The 18,496-nt window shown below is 45.6% G+C and overlaps 1 protein-coding gene across 1 annotated transcript in view; it reads left to right on the top strand.

The window, feature by feature from the left end:
* The window catches only part of kaznb (kazrin, periplakin interacting protein b), a 147,291-nt gene that overhangs the window by 50,149 nt on the left and 78,646 nt on the right, over window positions 1-18,496 (top strand). Inside the window, exon 3 of the mRNA XM_080775210.1 lies at window positions 13,213-13,423. Coding sequence (XP_080631336.1) covers window positions 13,213-13,423 — 211 coding nt within the window. The remainder of the gene's footprint in view (window positions 1-13,212; window positions 13,424-18,496) is intronic.

The raw sequence follows: 18,496 nt of genomic DNA, 5'->3' as shown, positions 1-18,496 counted from the left end.
CCTTGATCAAAATTTAAAGTGGAGTAAGAGAATCACTTATTTTTGTTACAGTATGAATTTGCATCCCTGATAAGAGGGAATTGAGGAAGTCGCTTGGAGAGTTGATGAATTTTTTTTACAGAATATGGAATTGTAGAATGTATTGTATAAAGCTGTGACAGAATATTCTGTAGGCTCTACATTGTAGGAATGCCATCTTTATAAGATCATCCTATAGCCTTTGCACATATATCTGACAGGGGATCAGCAGTGTTTTGTGACAGTAGTTCTAAAACATTTGTCAAGGACATCACAACTCTCTTATTTGTATTTGTGAATTTGTGCCAGGGAGCCCCATAAGAAATTATTATATTAAAATATATATATTTTTATTTTGTAAAGATTATTACAACATGAAAGAATATACAAACTAAACTGTAAACGTATTACTGGGGACCCCCTGGAATCCCCACAAGCATCCCTGGGGTCCCCAGCAGTCAGAACCCTCTTTGAGAACCAGTGGTCTAAGCTAACCCCATAGCTGTCCATCATTTGACTGCAGCTCTCCAGTGGTCTTTTGGTGCAGAGGAGCTGCCGTTTTCAGCTAAAACGGCACTGCTTTCACTGCACACCTCCAGTGGAAAATGGCTTACCTGGCATCAATTACTGGCATGCGTGTCTCGCTCCAGTGACCACAATCATGATCGCCGCGTGGTAGATTAATTAGGCAGGTTACAAAACAATCTTCTGCCCATCTCGCTGATATTCATGGGGAATGGCTGACGGCAGCCTTGCCCATTCATCTCTCTGTCTCGTCTAAAGGATGTCCCCCCATCCACAGGTCCATACTCTAGCCCGCTCTCAGCAGCCCGCCATGATTAGCCAATAAATAGCTAAATGTATATCATAAATCAAGAGCGAAAGTGCTGTCAGGGTGATTTCTATTGCATTCTGTACTGAAAAAAGGAGGAAAAAACCCCACTCTTGAGCTCTGGGAGATGGAAGAAGGAGAAGGAGAGAGAGAGAGAGAGAGAGAGAGAGAAACTGAGAGTGACTGTGATGGAGAGAGAGAGCATGGTAGAGAATGATTTACCTCTAGACTAGATAGATAGATAGGTTTTTGGTATAGAGTGTATGTGCGTGACATCATTATCATACCCAGAAGTTATCTGGGAATGCCTACTGAATCACTGATTGGCTAAAAACTTTGCCTTGACACCAATACACCCAAACAAATAATAATAATAAAAATTTATAGCACTTTTTAAAACAATGTTTCAAAGTACTTTCCAATACAGGACAAAATGCAGTGCAGTAGAATAAAACAACAACAATAAACGCATTTTAACACGAGTAAACGGGTGAACACAAAATAAAACTATCAATAATTCAAGTAAAAGCCATCGTGAACAAGTGGGTTTTTAGCTGTGATTTAAAAGAACTCAGTAGGGTGATGTGTCCTATAGGGCCTCTGGTAGGGCATTCCACAGACCCATGGTGACAAGCTGGGTAGCCGGAACTTCCAGGAGAGCTTTGCTTGCCGATCTAAGGCGCCGTGTTGGCCTATGGGGCTCCAGCATGTCTTTAATGTAGATGGGGGGCCAAGCCATGTAGTGCCTTAAAAGTGGTAATTTAAAAATAAGTCCTATCTGATGGCATCAAACTACAGTACGTTAAACTCACTTTGCCACTCACTTTATGCATGTGCATATACCCTCTATTCATTTGATCAGACAGACCCTCCTATGTCCATTCAACTTCAAACGAACGATATTGTCTTTCTAATGAATGGGGAGATTAGTTATTTCATCCAGCACCAGACTTCATGGATTTCATGCATGGACTTACAGCATTCCTTGATGCAACATTACATTATAGAAAATAATATGAACATAATGAAATAACTAATTGAAAAATAGACGTCTCCATATTAATTAAAAACACTATCATGCATTCACCAGAACCAGAAAGGATTTGTCATGTTTTCAATGAATCTGCAATGGACTGTGAAGTTGAATGGGCTTAGGGAAATTAATATCACTATATTGACTCAAGCAACGTTAGGAACTGTCTGGGTTGCACACACAAGTCTTATCTTATTTTTAAAATAGTTGATCTCCAAGCTCAGATCTGCTATTTTCAAAATAAGAAAAATAATCACACCCGTGTGAACTGAGTGGTGCAACTCTCCTCCCTCTCTCTCTCTCTCTCTCTCTCATTAGCAGGCAACAGTGCAGCACTATCTCTCTCTCTCTGTTTCTGGCAGACAGCGCCCCTACTGGTACTCATAGTCATACTGGTGCTCATAGTCACATAGGTGAACACATAGGTGAACACGGACATTGCTGTTCCTTGGAGTGGTTGCACCACTCAAAAATGTTCACCTATTATATGACATTACGTACCCAAGACAAGGGGTAAGCTATTATCCAGCAGTATCCAGGGATCCATAGTAGCTCTGCTACCGTGCTACTGCGTTCTTCAGCTGCAGGTCAATAGTCCTGATCTATAATTTTCTCTCTTGGATCTAGGGTGTAATAAAGCTGTCAATACTTAGGCCTACTCCACTGGTTCTACATGGCCTGGAATTCGTTCAGATGACACTTTGATTATGTTGATGATGATGATAATACTGTCACTGCCATCTTTCTCATCTCCCCCGCGAGTGAGCAGGAGGCGCCACCGCGTATCTCTCTCTCTCATTGTCTCGACAAAACCCTGTAATTGTGCCTCCTCCAGGAGAGAGTGCTGGGGACCAATCACGGGGGAGGGGAACGCAATTAAACGTTACAGAGGCAGCCGAGTGTGCACTGAGACACATTTTGTGTCAACCCCTGCTTGTGTGTGTGTGTGTGTGTGTGTGTGTGTGTGTGTGTGTGTGTGTGTGTGTGTGTGTCAGATGGTGGAACTTGGGTCTAGTACACTTGTATGGGTGCTGCACACGCACAGCTTCCGTACCAGAGCGTTCCACTTGGATCTGTGTACCCAGCTGTTTAAGAGAGATTGTAGGCATGTATCTGTTATGGTTGAATATTGTAAGACTATAGGATATGGAATGATTTAAATCGAGGCAATTCTCCCCCAAACTTTGCAAAACAACAGAGAGGCCATGTTCAAATCTGAATCTGTGTGGTACTGGAGAAACCCTGTGTATTCCAAGATGCACAGAGTCAGACACCTTTGGGGCGGTGGTGTTGGTGTTATCTGTGACTGGAGAGGCTTGTGTCAATGTGGTGAGGTATTAGAATGGAGGACGGACGGATGTGCGCCGTGGGCGTTCGAGTGGAGCTCAACAAGGACTTGGTGGTCACACTTTTTTTTGTGTCACATAATTGGTCCTTCTCCCCCAGGGTTTAATCAGCCTATATTGGCCTGCCCCCAGGGATGGGAAATCTGGTCTCTGAGCCATGGTGAGATAGTGGTAGACAAAATGCACTGGATTCAATATTCAGTACTTGAATACAGTACTTGAGTCAAAGTGTAGATACTCCTGCTGAAATATTACTAAAAGCGGTTATCTCATTATGTATACTTTCCCCTTCCTATAAACCCTGTGGAGTCAAAAGTACAATATTTTGGTCTTTTAATTGTATAGTGTACCAAAATTCCATGCAGATACTCAAATCAATGTAGTAAGTTTCTCCCCCAGGTCTAAACAGCCTATATTGGCCAGCTGTGTTCCGCGATGCTAAATAGTCTCTGTGCCAGTCGAGCCTAGGAACCGGATCCACATTGAGGAACCACAATCAGTTCCATCACATTTGGAACCAATTGCCGGAACTGGTTTCTCACGCTGTCGGAGCTGGTATGTGGACTTCACATTTGCTATAAAATGTGTAAATTACAATACCGGTGGTTCTCAATAATTTCAAGGACGAGCATAACTCAGTTACAGACCCTGTAAGGGTCCATTCGTAACCCCCTAAAGTAATCATTAAAGGGAACGGTTAAGTAATCGGACCATTATGAGTGAATCATTAAGGAACTGGGAACGCTAAAAACCTAAAGGCTCCCAACCCTAGAGCCATGGTGAGATAATGGAGATGAGAGGTTAACCCCCCGGCTTGACGGCACTGTAATCATGGAGGAGGATTGAACAAGCTTTTTTGCTCGATAAAAGACTGCACTTTGGGAAGTATTGTATGCCTATATCTGCACACGACACCGCACAATCGGCTGCAAATGTAGGCAGGTGGTTTGGGGCTTAAAATGCAACGATTTATTGCTCACGCAGTACTTAGCTGTTCGATATTTTTGCAGTTTCACTGACTGTGGCATTGTGGAAGGCTTACACTGGGGCTCCACCGGGCGCGTCAGCATCGCGTCTCCGTCACCGTCAGGGAATGTTCCCTTTTTAATCAATGAAGGGTTGCTCCACTGCCCGCGTTGTGTTGCGTGACTGCATTAAAATTGACCCGGTTCGTTTTTGGACGCACGCGACGGAGACGCAACGCGCCCGGTGGAGCCCCGCCGTTAGAGAGAGAGGGAGGAAGAATCACAAATACACTAGTGGTTTTCTGGATAAGGGCCACTTGAAAACCTGGAAAGTGCTCGCGGCCCACCCATCTGACCACTTAACACGGCAGCCATTTGCCTGTGTGTCTGTCAGATGGGTGGGCCACGTGTATTTTCCCCCCCACGATTCACACACAATCGATTGCGTTCCTTCCAGCTTGATATAGTATACTTTAACTTCTCATTCATTGGCATGCTTATGAAAATTGGCATTTTTATTTGGGGGCCCACTTGCATTGGCCTCACGGCCCACCAGTACGTGTGCCCGGCCGGCACACTAGGTTGAGAAACCACTGCAGTAATGCACACAAAGGAGTTGAGTTTCCGTTCTCACTTACTGTTTTCCACCATCAATGCCCTTCTGTTTCATCACGCAGGGTAAGTGTGAAGGGAAGGGGGGGGGGTCATCTCGCCCCATAGCCAGTCACACACTGACATAAGTAGTTTTGCTCCAGCTGTGACATTTGCATACTGTAGATGTGTGTGCACGTCTGACTGAACATTTGTATTCTGAACGGTGAATGTGCCACTGCCTCTGGCTCAGCAGGTTCACACACCACAGTCTGGGTTCAACACAAGTGGCAGGTCGGTCTGTCTGTCTGTCTGTCTGTCTGTCTGTACATATTCTATAGAACAGGTAGTGGCATCAGAGAAAAACCTTGCCACTTCCTTTTAGGTTCTCCTGGCAACCCCCACAACACACACACAAACAAACAAACATGCAGTTTAAACGTACAGTCTGTAAGTTATGTCTGTTGTCTCACTCTCCCCGATGGAGAGAGGTCATTGATTTTTAGTTGAAAATCATTCATTTCCGTCGAAGTGGAATGGTCGTGCGACACAATATAGATTAGTGTAGTAGATTAATTAGCCTGTAATCCTGGGTGGGGAATTGTACCCTTCTTGGTGTCAAGTATAGAGGGCTTATATTTGGATTTACTAACTATAGCACACACATTAGGGACTGAAACGTACTTCCATTAGCATCCCATGACTAATCTGGTTGATTTGGGAGATTAAAGTTTTAAACTATTTTAGGGCATGGCTCTGCATGAGGCTAGCCATCTCTGTCTGTCTGTCTGTCTGTCGGTCTGTCGGTCTGTCTGTCTGTCTGTCTGTCTGTCTGTCTGTCGGTCTTCTCACAAACTGCCAGATCAGTGCAAAATGTCTTGTGCACACTGTTAGTAGGCCACAGAAGTAAAAAAATATGATGGGAGTCAAAAGGACTGTGAAACCTTCCCAAATCGAGTCATTCTTCATGGATACTGTCTGAGATGCACATGCTGGCATCCACACTGTTTATATTTTATGTTGTGTGCTAGCAGTAGACATAAACTAGGAATCTACACGGAGCTGGGCAGGCCTTGTTTACAATGTGAATCCAGACCCGAGCTCTGGGGAGGTCCACATCGTCGGCTCTGTGCCGTCAAAGAAACGTTGTTTTGACCAAAACGATCGAATGCACTATAAAAGCGCAGTTGACAAAGGTCTTCGGCAATGGCGTTAAGCTTCAGTGTCAAAATTAGGCTTCAATTGACAAAGGACTTCGGCAATGGCGGTATAAGTCTTAACCACTCCTCCTCGAAATGTTTTCAAGGGGGAGTGGTTTTTTCCCCTTATAATGGGAGTGGATGGAACTTGACGCCACTTGATGAGACTGTCTGCTTAGACCCTATCAGCGTCAATGTGACTCACATTGTAAGGCGCTTATTAAGGCTCTATTGAAATGTATGCCATTGATAGAAATGCAGATTACATTCCTTTAGCCAAATCATATTTCCTGGAGGGAAGCCGTGCCCCATTTACAAATAAAGACATTTTTATAAAATCTGTTTCTATTCTAAGAAATCTGATTTGATGGTGCAGTGGGCTGCCAAAATCTTGTTTTCTGTTACATGCACCAATTCATGTTTTCAAACAGGATTATTCATATTTAGCAAGACTGTCAGTCATTCCAGAAGACTGAGCTAGTGTTTTAAATCTAAATGTTGCTGTCCCAGCATGCATTTCCCTTCAAGCCAACACTAAACACCAGTGTGTGGTGGTTGCACCACTTCACTTGTGTTCAAACCACAATCATGGTTTACAGAGCCACTGTCATTGTACGACGGCGTTGTGGACCAAAAATAGCCGATCCAGAAGCTCACATCATGTCACATATCTGCAATATATTCTGAGCTTGTGGCTCTTCTATTTTTGGTCCTTATTGGCGTTTACAATGTCTCATCTCACTGAGCGGGCCAGTCCCCTCAGTCAAGATTCACAATTCACGAGTACACAAGACAAGAGTACAATTATTGGCTTTTGGTTCCTCAACAGCAATAACAACGTTAACAAAGTAAACAAAATCTGAAATGTATGTACAGTATGTTAGTCATGGTGTGTAAAGATGCTGTGTGCATGGTTCCTTCTAAATATTATCAATACTTGTATGTACTGTATACATAGTATGTGTGTATAAATACTGTCTGTCTGTGTGTGTGTGTGTGTGTGTGTGTGTGTGTGTGTGTGTGTGTCACTGTGTCAGTCTTATCAACTTAAGCCATATACTTTATTGAACCACAAATAGTGAAAGTTTCGCAACATGTAAGCTTCTGCAATTTTTTTTGGTTATATTTTAAAACATGCCTTCAATGACATGCTCAAAATAGGGATGCCAGGGTTATGTGGTTCAACATATGCAAAGGGTCATGTTCCAGTATGCGTGGTACAGTATGTGTTTAAATCATAGACTGGTAAAAACAATATGGAACCATTGCCCACCACTCCTGAATGAAGTGTCTGGTGCTGGGACTCTGGTGCAACGCACAGGGCCTGACCTGGTGAGAGCAGGAGTGGACCTGGTGAGACGTAGGAGGGGCCCGGACAGGAGACAACCCACAGAGCCTAGTCAGTCCTTCCATGCGCCAGATTTGTAGTTCTGGAGTAGTTCCAACGGATTGTGTGGCCCTGGTTTTGCCCTAGTGGGACTGATTGAGGGTAGCTACTGGGACGTAAGTCGGGACTTGATCACCCCGGCCTGAGTGAGGGGTATGATGTTGGTAGACCCGAAACCCCGTTGACCTCAGGATACGTCACTGAGGATAAGTCCCAGGTGTGTCCATACAATGTATTTTTTTTTTATATGGATGAATCTGCCATCTTGCAACTTCCACTCCAGGAAAACAACCGAAAACGAGTGCTGTTTGCTGGCAGCGAGGGCACCCTGGGCACAATATGCGCTGTAGAGTGCATAGCTGAAATGTGGCGGAAGTTGCAGGATTTTGGCGGAAGTACCGCTCAAGGAAATGACGTTGTTGCTTTACAAATCCGTTTACATTCTCCGTGAATGAAACAAGTGTTGTGATTGGGCAAAAATATATTGTATCAGGGGGAAATACATCCGCCTATATGCACTCTCTGCCTTATATTGTGACCAGGCTTTTCTCCTGGCAGATGAGTAAGGCTGGGACCGAGGCTACAGTGAGGCTGGGTCTTCTTCACTCGCTATAGAACCAGTAGTTTTTTATGCGGCCAGCAGGAGGGGAAAATAGCGACACCTGCTGGGCCATTAATGAGAACTGTAGTAGGGGAAACGGAAACGGCACTTCCTTATTGGCCTCATTAAAAAAAAACGGATGCTTGCTGCCTGGTTTAAATATTGAGCTTGGTGGGTGCGTGTGTCTGTGCCTCTGTGGCTGCTTTTTTACACACACAAGTATAGACATTTGTATGTAAAAGGCAAGCAGCCATTCATGTGTGATGATGGCCCTCTCGCCGCACATGAATGCACCCGTCTGAGCCAAACAGCATGACGTCCTTGACCCCAACACACATGACTGACAGGCCAACGTGACACGTGAAAGTCTCCCATTGGGCCTCCTGCTCGGCACATAAATACACCCACATTGGTGTTACCTTATCGTACATGTTTGTTGATCTCGGTCTGATTCAAGGATGCTTGTTGTTATTCACAGAGTCCCCGAACAACGCTCGCATTTACTCAGCCCGAGGTGACACGACACAGCAGCATGCTTTACAGACAGGTACCCGCCCCCACGACCATCAACACCACAGACTGTTATCTGGTTCTCACAGCATTTGATGGACATTAGGGAAGTGTGTTTTAGTGGGGTTGGATAGTTCTCCCAGGCCCCCTGATAAGACTTGTATAAATACTTGACCAGGGGCCAGGGCACTATATCACATTGCTATTGGGGGAAGAAAAAATAGAGAACGTTCCAGTGTGCCGGGGTGGGGATTAGTCGATATTCAATTAACCAAGGCAGACAGTTCTGGTGACTGTTTATCAATAGCTCTTTTTAACGGTGCGCCCATGGCACACTTAATTACACTTCCCATTTAATGGCATCAAGCAAGTTAGCAAACACAACACAAAACACTCAAGCCAAGTTTGGAAAGAGCTGGAACCAAAACCCGTACTGGTGGGAGTGCTGGTTATCTGAGGCATGGCAAGTTTATTTTGACAATTTAGACATTTAGAATAATAGTATAATAGAATAGAATAATAATAAAACAGAAAAATAATATTTCAAAGAGTTGAATCACATGAGAGCGGCTTAAATATGGTGTGATTCTTTGTAATTAGAAAATAAATTGGTTTTGTTGAAAATTGTGTAAGTAATCATTGTTTGTTCCCTAACAGGGGTTTCTCCAGCTCGTTAGTAAACAGAAAATACATTTTCAGGTCGGGATGCCAATTTGATCCAGTCAGAAAAGAGAACTCCACAAAAAGAAATATCAGCTTCAATTTGACAGTCTTCCAGTTCCAAGTTTTGTTGTTTCATTACTTCCTGTTTCACTCAATTGTTTCCTCCTGTATGCTGTATGAGTTCCTGTCCTAGAAGTTTGCTAAAGAGCAGGGTGTCCTCTGTTACTGAGCAAACATATGATTGCTATCGGAATATAGATCTATTTTAAGACTTATTTTATCAAAAAGATATCAGTTACTAACCCTTTTAAGTGAGAGGGCCAAGTTCACGCTCCCCTCTGATGTTCGCTATGGTTCTATACTCTTACAGTCTGTCTGCGGAGACAGAGGACGACATTGTGGTGTCCCGACATGCCACAAGTGATGTGTCCGCAAAGTATGTGTCTGTCTGTTGGCGTGTATCTGGGACACTGCGTGACCCGTGACCCCGAAAAGCATTCATTTCCTCACATTCCAGCACATGCGAGCATTGCCCCACTAGGCTCAGACAGAGACCAAGGTGGCTGTGGCGGCTTTGTGCGCAATAGCCCTCAACTGTCACTTTGTTTATGAGGAGGAGCAGTTGTGTGGCAATAAGCACAACCCCCTCCATCGTCATTCCATAATGGAGGGAAACAAAAACATATACTGGCCTCAGCAGGACCCTCAGCTGTGTGTTTACACAACACAGTAAATGCGGTATCTCTCATCATGCGGTGTGACCGAGAGAGGCTGCGAAAGCATTCTGATTGCTGCGCGAGGTGAACCAAATCGCTGATGCCAGCGCAAATCTTTCCTGAGAACGGTAAAAACTGTCCTGTTGATGTATTTTAATACATCACACACCCGTATGGGTTCAATTGTAACTCAGAGAGTGTACATTACAGATGGGACCAAATGGACCCCATGAGACTTATGGCATAAGTCATTTCTCAAACTTAGATTAACTTTGCGGATTCAAAGGGCGATTGAAACTCGTCTAGAGTCATGGTAGTTACTACAGGGGTGCCTCCAAATGTTTGGGTGATATGACCTTTTTTCTTTTACCCTAGCACCACAATTCTGGGGGAACCTTTGTCAAAAATAGACGGTAATAGCCAAAAGCCTTAGAGTGCACTGTGATGTATGCAATGCAACTGCACCTAATGGATTTTATAACGGGCATGTCTGTGTGCATTGACTACTGTGGCTCTGGACACAACTAAATCTAATACACCCAGTCTGTGGCTCTGGACACAACTAAATCTAATACACCCAGTCGGTGGCTCTGGACACAACTAAATCTAATGCACCCAGTCTGTGGCTCTGGACACAACTAAATCTAATGCACCCAGTCTGTGGCTCTCCTCTGGACACAACTAAATCTAATGCACCCAGTCTGTGGCTCTCCTCTGGACACAACTAAATCTAATACACCCAGTCTGTGGCTCTCCTCTGGACACAACTAAATCTAATACACCCAGTCGGTGGCTCTGGACACAACTAAATCTAATGCACCCAGTCTGTGGCTCTGGACACAACTAAATCTAATGCACCCAGTCTGTGGCTCTCCTCTGGACACAACTAAATCTAATGCACCCAGTCTGTGGCTCTGGACACAACTAAATCTAATGCACCCAGTCTGTGGCTCTGGACACAACTAAATCTAATGCACCCAGTCTGTGGCTCTCCTCTGGACACAACTAAATCTAATACACCCAGTCTGTGGCTCTCCTCTGGACACAACTAAATCTAATACACCCAGATCCCTTTATTCATTTGACTATAGCTGCAGTGGTGTTGCTTACTACGCTGTGTCATGTGTTTAATTTGCTGGAAGTTGTTAACCTAAACGGGAAGAAACAAAAGTACAGAATCAGTGGGGGGTTTCCTGCCCCTTTAACCCTTTAACCGTGTACAGTGCCTTGTTCTGGGGGGGTTTCCTGCCCCTTTGACCGTGTACAGTGCCTTGTTCTGCCGCCAGCTGTTTGTGGTAACGGACTAACGGTGTCCCTGAGGCCCGTCTAACGAGCCCCATCCGACAGACACACACACAGATGTGATCTGTAACAACCACTGGCGGCACTACATCACTCTCACGGTCCCCCCCCGTCCGCCACAAAGTGAGGGCGTGGTTTGAGCGGCTGCCTGGGGGAACTGTCTGAAACGGCGATCACACACCGCCGGCGGTGCTGCGTGTCATGCGGCCCGTCGGTCTCACCCTGGCTTTTGTTTGTTGCTCTCCACATCGCCGCCGTGTGAATACCAATGAGCATCGAGCGGTTATCACCCCAACCGAGGATGACAGCGTCTGACTGATGTGTCACTCCTGTGTGCCAGCCTGTCTTTTTGTTGGTGGTGTCGCACAGAGACAGAACATGTTATTTATTTTTTTTCCCCTGCTTGAGAAATGAAATGTCAAATGCAAATTGCGGCGAGCTGCGGCGACGACTCGGCAGCATGTGAAATTGTTCACTCGTTCAGCCGTTCAGAGATCCTGGACGTCTGTGGCCGGCGGCTCATTATTTTATTCTATCTTCATTTTATTCGTATTTATCTTCGTTTGATTCTTGACTCTTACCTGCACCTCTCATGTTTCATTCTCACTGCTGTTGCTGCTATAGCACTCCCTCTACATATACAGTATTGTCTTATCTACTGTATGTTATATCTTCCCTGATCTGACGGTCTTGTATTATCCTAACTTATCTTCTCTCATCATAAAATTGAGATGAGGGGTGGTGATTTCACTTTCACAGTGGAATCATAGATAACAAACTGAGGTCAAATGGTTTGTTTGCCAGGCTTTAAAGATAAGGGAGGGAGGGGGAATCAATCCTTTGGGCCGCTGAATAAGGAACCAGAGTAATAAGGCCCATAATGTCCTCGCCGAGGCTCAATTGTAATTCTGCTGGCCTAGCTCCGCTCTTTGTTTCCACTCATTACAGAGGCCGTGTCTCTGTTCTATGCTAAGTTTGCTCTCAGAGTTGAAATGTTTCCCCCTCGCCTTTGAGCCAGCCCCCTTTTCCCGGTCCACCGTTGTGGGGGTAAGCTTTGCCGGGACAAAGGGATGAATATATTATGAAGAGAAAAAAGAGGGGGAGGGAGTGAGTGAAAATAATACAAAATAAATAAATAATAGGGAAAGCGGGTGTTGGAGTGAAATGGGCTCAGAAAGTGAGAGTGGGGAGGCTGGACTGAAAAAGATAGAGCACTTGACAAGTACTTGTCACAAAGTGTCCAACATTATTGCCAGGTCCTGAGAGAGTGGGTAGAAGTAGTAGAAAGAGACTATACTTTTACCCCTCTCGCTAAACCCTGGCAGTCTCTCTTCCAGAAAATAACAGATTTTTGGGGAGAGACACCGTCTTAGGGCGAAGTATAAATTAGTCTTAACTCATTACAGACTCTGTGCTGTAGCTAGGGTGTGGGAGACAGCGTGCTCTATAGCCTCGGTAGTTAGAGTATAGTTCCACTCTTTCTCTCTCTCTCCCCCCCTGGTCCTCCAGCACATGGTACAGTCCATTTAAAAGGGTGCATGTCATCTGTTCTGTGTGCGCTGGGTCCTCTCTGGGAGCAGCTGCACACAGCGCATTCTACACACACCACTGCTGGCCGCATCTCTTTCTCTATTCCTGCTGTAATTCTCCCCTCTCTCTCCCTAACTCACTCTGTCTCTTTCACTCACTCCCCTTTTCTCCCACACTCAACTTTCTTTCTCCTTCGCCAGGCACACGCACGCACGCACACGCACACACACACCGTACACTCCCTCTCTCTCTCTCTCTCTCTGACAGTATCGTGGGTCATCCATACAGTTATTCTGTATGCAGTAACAGGTAGACACCATCTATAGTGGAAGGGGAGAAGTGCAGTGCAGGGACCGGCTGCTTTCCTCGTTCTTTTGTGTGCATTCTAAAGTGTGTGGATTAGCAGAGGAGGAGCAGGAGAAGAGGAGGGGAGAAGAACGGAGGTCTTACAAGCCCTCCGCCACCCACCCACCCCTCCATGCTTGACACCATGCCGCTCTGTGTGGGTTTGGTCCTCAGGGGAAAATCCTTAAAATGATGGAAGATAACAAACAGCTGGCGCAGAGGATCGACGGTGCCATCCAGTCCGCCAGCCAGGAGGTGACCAACCTGCGCTCCGAGTTGTCTGCCACCAGCCGGCGACTGGCAGAGCTGGGGGCCAGCAGCCCCCCGGCACTGGAGAACCACCACCGGCAGCACAACCACCTCGATGACAGCCTCCACTACCGAGGTGAGCCCGCACCGCACGTGTGTGTGTGTGTGTGCGCGCGCGTTTGTGTGTGCGTGCGTGCGTGCGTGCGTGCGTGGAGCTATATTTCTGTGTGGATGTGTGCCCATGCCTCTACAGTATGTACAGTGTCCGCAGACTGAATTGTATTTTAAATTTTAATGTATGTAGAGAGAGCGAGAGAAAGCTAGATAGATGTGTGTGTCCCGCACCCGTGAGTGCATCCACGTGCGTGTGTTATCATAAAAGTGTGTGTGTGTGTGTGTGTGTGTGTGAGAGCGCATCTGTGAGAGTGAGAACATGAAAACGTGTGTGTGTGTGTGTGTGTGTGTGTGTGTGTGTGTGTGTGTTTGTGTTTGGAAGAGCGAGTGTGGGAAGTATTCAGAGAATGCATTGGTGGGGTGACTAATCTCATTCCGCCGTTCCTCCACTGACTTGTGTCTCCCCAAACTGGAAGGAAGGGGAGTGTTGTTATGAAGAGGGAGGGGGTTCGGGGGGTTAGAGAGCGCGGGTTCAGAGCTGGTTTCCCAGGCAGCGGTTTAAGGTCTCTGCAGGCTTCGCTCCCTTCCTTCCACAGCGACGTGACGTTCACAGCAAAACGGGAGGTTCCCGGATCGATTCCCTGATTCTTCCCGGGCTTCGTGTCAAAGAAGTGTCCTTGAGCAAGACACTCAACCCTTAACTGTCTGTCAGTCAATTAGGGTGGTACCTTGCATGGTCGCCCCTGCTGTTGGTGTGACTGTGTGTTTGAGTGCATGGGTGCAATGTAATGCACAATGTAAAGCGCGTTGGATAAAGGTGCTATGGCTACTGTATATGCAGACAATACTGTACAAACGCCCATTTACAGTTTGTCGTAGGAGCCCGGAGCAGTGGTGGTACTGAAGTACTGTACTTGAGTAAGATTTTGAGGTACTGTAGGTACTTCACTTGAGTATTTCCAATTTCTCTTAATTGTACTCCACTACATCTCGGATCCAAATATTGTACTTTTACTCCACTACATTTAGTTACTAATTACTGTGTAGATTTGGATGAATATTACATTAAGCACTTCAGCCCTATTAACCACATCGACCATTTGAAAATAGATCTGTTATAAGTAGTAAAAAGTACCAAAAGTAAGTACTTTTGGTACTTTTAAATACATTTTGATGCCCATACTTTTGTACTTTTACTCAAGTAATTACTTTTATTCCGGTCTTGTAACAGAGTACTTGTGAATACTTTTCCCATCACTGCCCTGGAGCCAAAACTAGAGGAAAGATGGGGACGGAATGGGTTTTAAATGACTGCTCACTGTGGCTCATTGACACCGCTCATTTGTTAAGATATCCCATTCTGGGCTTCATGACTACTGCCATGTGCTTTCTAACACACTGCAGTGCCCTAACTAATAGTGCTCTTTGTTTATGAGTATTACTGCGGATCTAATGACACCAAATGAATGTTCTCATCCACATTGTTGAAGCCTGATTTACTACTGTACTAGTCACATGCCGAGAACAGCCGACCTACAAGCTCACAAAGCCGCACGGATGCGACACTTTGTGAGCTTGTAGATCTGCTTTATTTTGGTGCGTGCCGCGGGTTGTACGACGGAGCGTAACTGAAGCTTTAGGCGTGTTGTTGTATGCTGGAGGAGGACGATAGCAGGAGGGAAATGAACTCTTGCGCCAAAGTGACTGCAGACGCTACTTTGATTTCACAGTCCCTGTCCGTAATGAGGAGGTTGATATTATGTGTCACATTCTAACAATGGCAGGTTGTGTGTGTCACCCCACTTTGCGCACACACACGCACACACACACACACACACACACACACACACACGATGCAACTCTAACAATCAGTTTTTAACCATAACACATCCATTTCTCTCATGAGGACCAGACCGCAGTGTGGGAAAGAGAACGTTAGCAAGAAAGGAATTGATGTTGCAGGGCGATGGCCTCTGGCAGTTTGCGTTTGTGTCTCTATTTGACTTAGATGATTGAAGAAGACAGGGGGTATCCGGTATCGAGTTGTGTGCCCTATTGAGCAGCTAGGTCTGGGTGTTCAGCAAACGCTCTCTGTGTTGACAGTAGACCCAGTATGATTTTAGTGAATGAGAGCAGGACGGTAACATTGGGTAGAGAATACAAACAGTTGAGGTAGGTGGCAATGCCGTCCAAAGTTTCAATATGTAAACTTTTTTCCATCTTCCAAAACGGTATTTACAACCAGATGTGATGTACCGTACTGTATTGTAGTTCCCTCTCCCAGTGGGAAAACGTTTGTGTACGACTGTACGATCTCACATAGTTGCCCATAGTTAACCTATTAAAGTCATGTCTGATTCATTGCAACTTAATATATGAGTGAGCAGACACATGCAATTGCAAGATTATATGGGCACATTTTCTAATAACGTGACTCAACCAGTCAATCCGGTACACTTTCCCTTGAAATTCTAACTCCCTTTTCTTTTCTTTTTTTAAAGTTTTTTTTTTTTCTGCATTTATTGATAGGTTGAAAGTAAACCGACAGGAAATGGGGAGAGAGATGGGTGGGAAAGGCCGTCGGGATCGGGAGTTGAACCCGCGGCACGCCGTCAGGCTGGCTCAGCAGCCTAGGTGCCCGGACGGTTGAGCTATCTCCTTAACTACAGTACCTTTTCTGTGGAAGTTCTTAGCATCCGACTTCCCAGTAAGTGACAATATTGATACTGTATGTCACCATACATCACCAGCTCATTTAGTGCACTGTTTCCCAACTAGTGGTCGATAAAAACAAATATTCAATTTCCTACATAAATGTACGGAGCACCAGTGGTCCATTCATGGACCACCAGTTGAAAACCTCTGGTCTATACGAACACAATTGGCCTGTGTTTGCGGGAGGGAAGCAGGGAGAGTGATAATTGTCACCACGCGTAATCCTACGTGCACCTGTCAGCAGGGAGGAGTAGGACGAAGGCTCTACGTCCTCCCGGCGTGGGCTCCTCACTGGCAGGTGAGTCAGTACTAGGATACTAGATCAGTGACAACACAGACATTTCTGTGGGCTTGGTGAGGAATCAATTGGCATAATTGGGGAGAAAATCGGTTCAAAACTTTTAAAAAAGTACAGCTACTGTACCGCTTCTTTGTAAAGAAAGGAGCCAGGTGAGGTGGTTTGGGAGATTTCCCATGCTCATCCAGCTGGGAGGAGGCCATGGGGCAGACCGAGGTCCCCCATGCAGTCAGAGCTGGATTATGTGGTCTCCCCTGCTGAAACTGCTGCCTCCCTGACCAGACTTCGGATAAGCAGTTAGAGGAAGGATGGAAATGCTCTGCTTTTACTATCCATGTTGGAAATTAATAAATGACCTTACATTTTGAGGGAAATTATATTTTGGAGGGACTTTAACATACATTTGCATGTAGCTAGCTATTATGCTGCTAAAATGCAGCATAATAGCTAGCTACATGCAAAACAAAAGCCCCCTAAAATTATAAATAAATACAATAATTGACTAAACACTTTTATTCAATATGTCTTTGTAAACAGTACGACATCATCACATATTGCCATGCATGTTTCAGTTTGCTGTTCTGTCTGTTTGTTTTGGCCTTGCCATCCAGAAGGTGTTGTCCGTCTGCCGTCTACCGTCTGTCTGTATCGGTGTGACTGTGAACGCAGCATTAGGCAGATGGAGTTTAGCTGCAGGTGATTTCTCTTGGCTACCGATGCTGGCTTTCATCCCCTCAGGGTTCAGGGCTGGCATTGAATCCATTTTCCAACTGGGTTAACTCTCGTTGCCAGTGGTGTCAGTGCTGTAGTATAAAGCCTGATTTATACTGCATGGCAATGTCGCTGCGATGCGTTGAGCTTTGGCTATTTGTTTCCCGGTGCGCGTTGTGATGTGCAACCAAGGATGAATCAGGCATGGCTCCACTACTCCTACTACTTTGAACATATAAAGGCACCATTAGCATTTAAACTTTCCGTGGATAAGAAATGAACCACAGTGTGCAGCATATCTCTCTCCGTCTCTCCCTCACCTCACCCCCTTTTGTTCGCACAGTGCGAAACAGGCAGCCTGACATTCCCACATTCCAGAATGTCAGGGCGGTGATGTCACACTTCCTGTATCCCCGAGGCCCGGGCCAACAGTCAGGTGACTATAGTTATAGGCTGAGCAGAGAGAACAGAGCGAGGCAGAGGCCTCCCCACCGCCAGCTCATTTCTATGTAACACAAAACACACCGACACAAACAAACCCTATCCTTGTCCACGGATATTAAGCGAAAAGAACGAGTCTAAACTTAGAGGCATAGCCATCGCCTATTAAGTGTGTGAGGGCATGGCGTGAAGTTTAATACGACTCGTCCTGTTTTAGCAGTCTACTGTGTGACGAGCACCAACGCCGGAGGAGGCTGGCTGTAGGGAGAGTAAGCGTTTTTAGGTGTGTGTCCCTGTCCGGGCCAGGCTGTTTGTTAGTCTATCTGTTAGCTCTGCCCCGGGCAGCACCAAGGATGCTGCACAGGCAAACGGCTTGTTAGCATGCATGACTCGACTCCTCTGTAAATATATTATGCTATGCTGAAATGCCCAAATTGTTTCACCTCCCCTTGGAGACTCAATAACGTCACTGACAGATGTCCAACAGGGCTATAAAAGCAAAGAGTCAATCTGCCTGGCTGAACCGTCCTTGGAATCTGACCTTATGTCCCCACCGACAGCAGACGATAGCAGATTTAATCACTACTTGCAGGCCGTGACTCCCCAAACTTTCTGTCTCAGCAAACTGCATGGCAGACCATTACAGTACAAGTTTGAGTGCAATCTATATTTAGGTGACATTTTCAATGCGGTTTCGGATGGCTCTTCTTTTGTGCGGCCGGCCGTCCTCTCCTGGAGTGCACTACAGTCAAGGCTGACTGTTACAAATGAGCTGCCTCCTTCTATTCCAGCCGCCAACACTAATGTATTCGTCCACCAGGGGTGATGACACCCCTTTATTGTTGGCCACTACACTTAATCCATCACTTTGATGTCAGAGCTCTGTTTTGCATTCCTAAACGATGCTGATGTTTCAGCACCAGTCCTCTA

The sequence above is a fragment of the Protomyctophum bolini genome (assembly GCF_963924005.1).
Source record: "Protomyctophum bolini genome assembly, chromosome: 2".
Lineage (NCBI taxonomy): Eukaryota > Metazoa > Chordata > Actinopteri > Myctophiformes > Myctophidae > Protomyctophum > Protomyctophum bolini.
The sequence above is the reverse complement of the archived record's forward strand: the minus strand, read 5'-3'. Positions and strand labels throughout refer to the sequence as shown.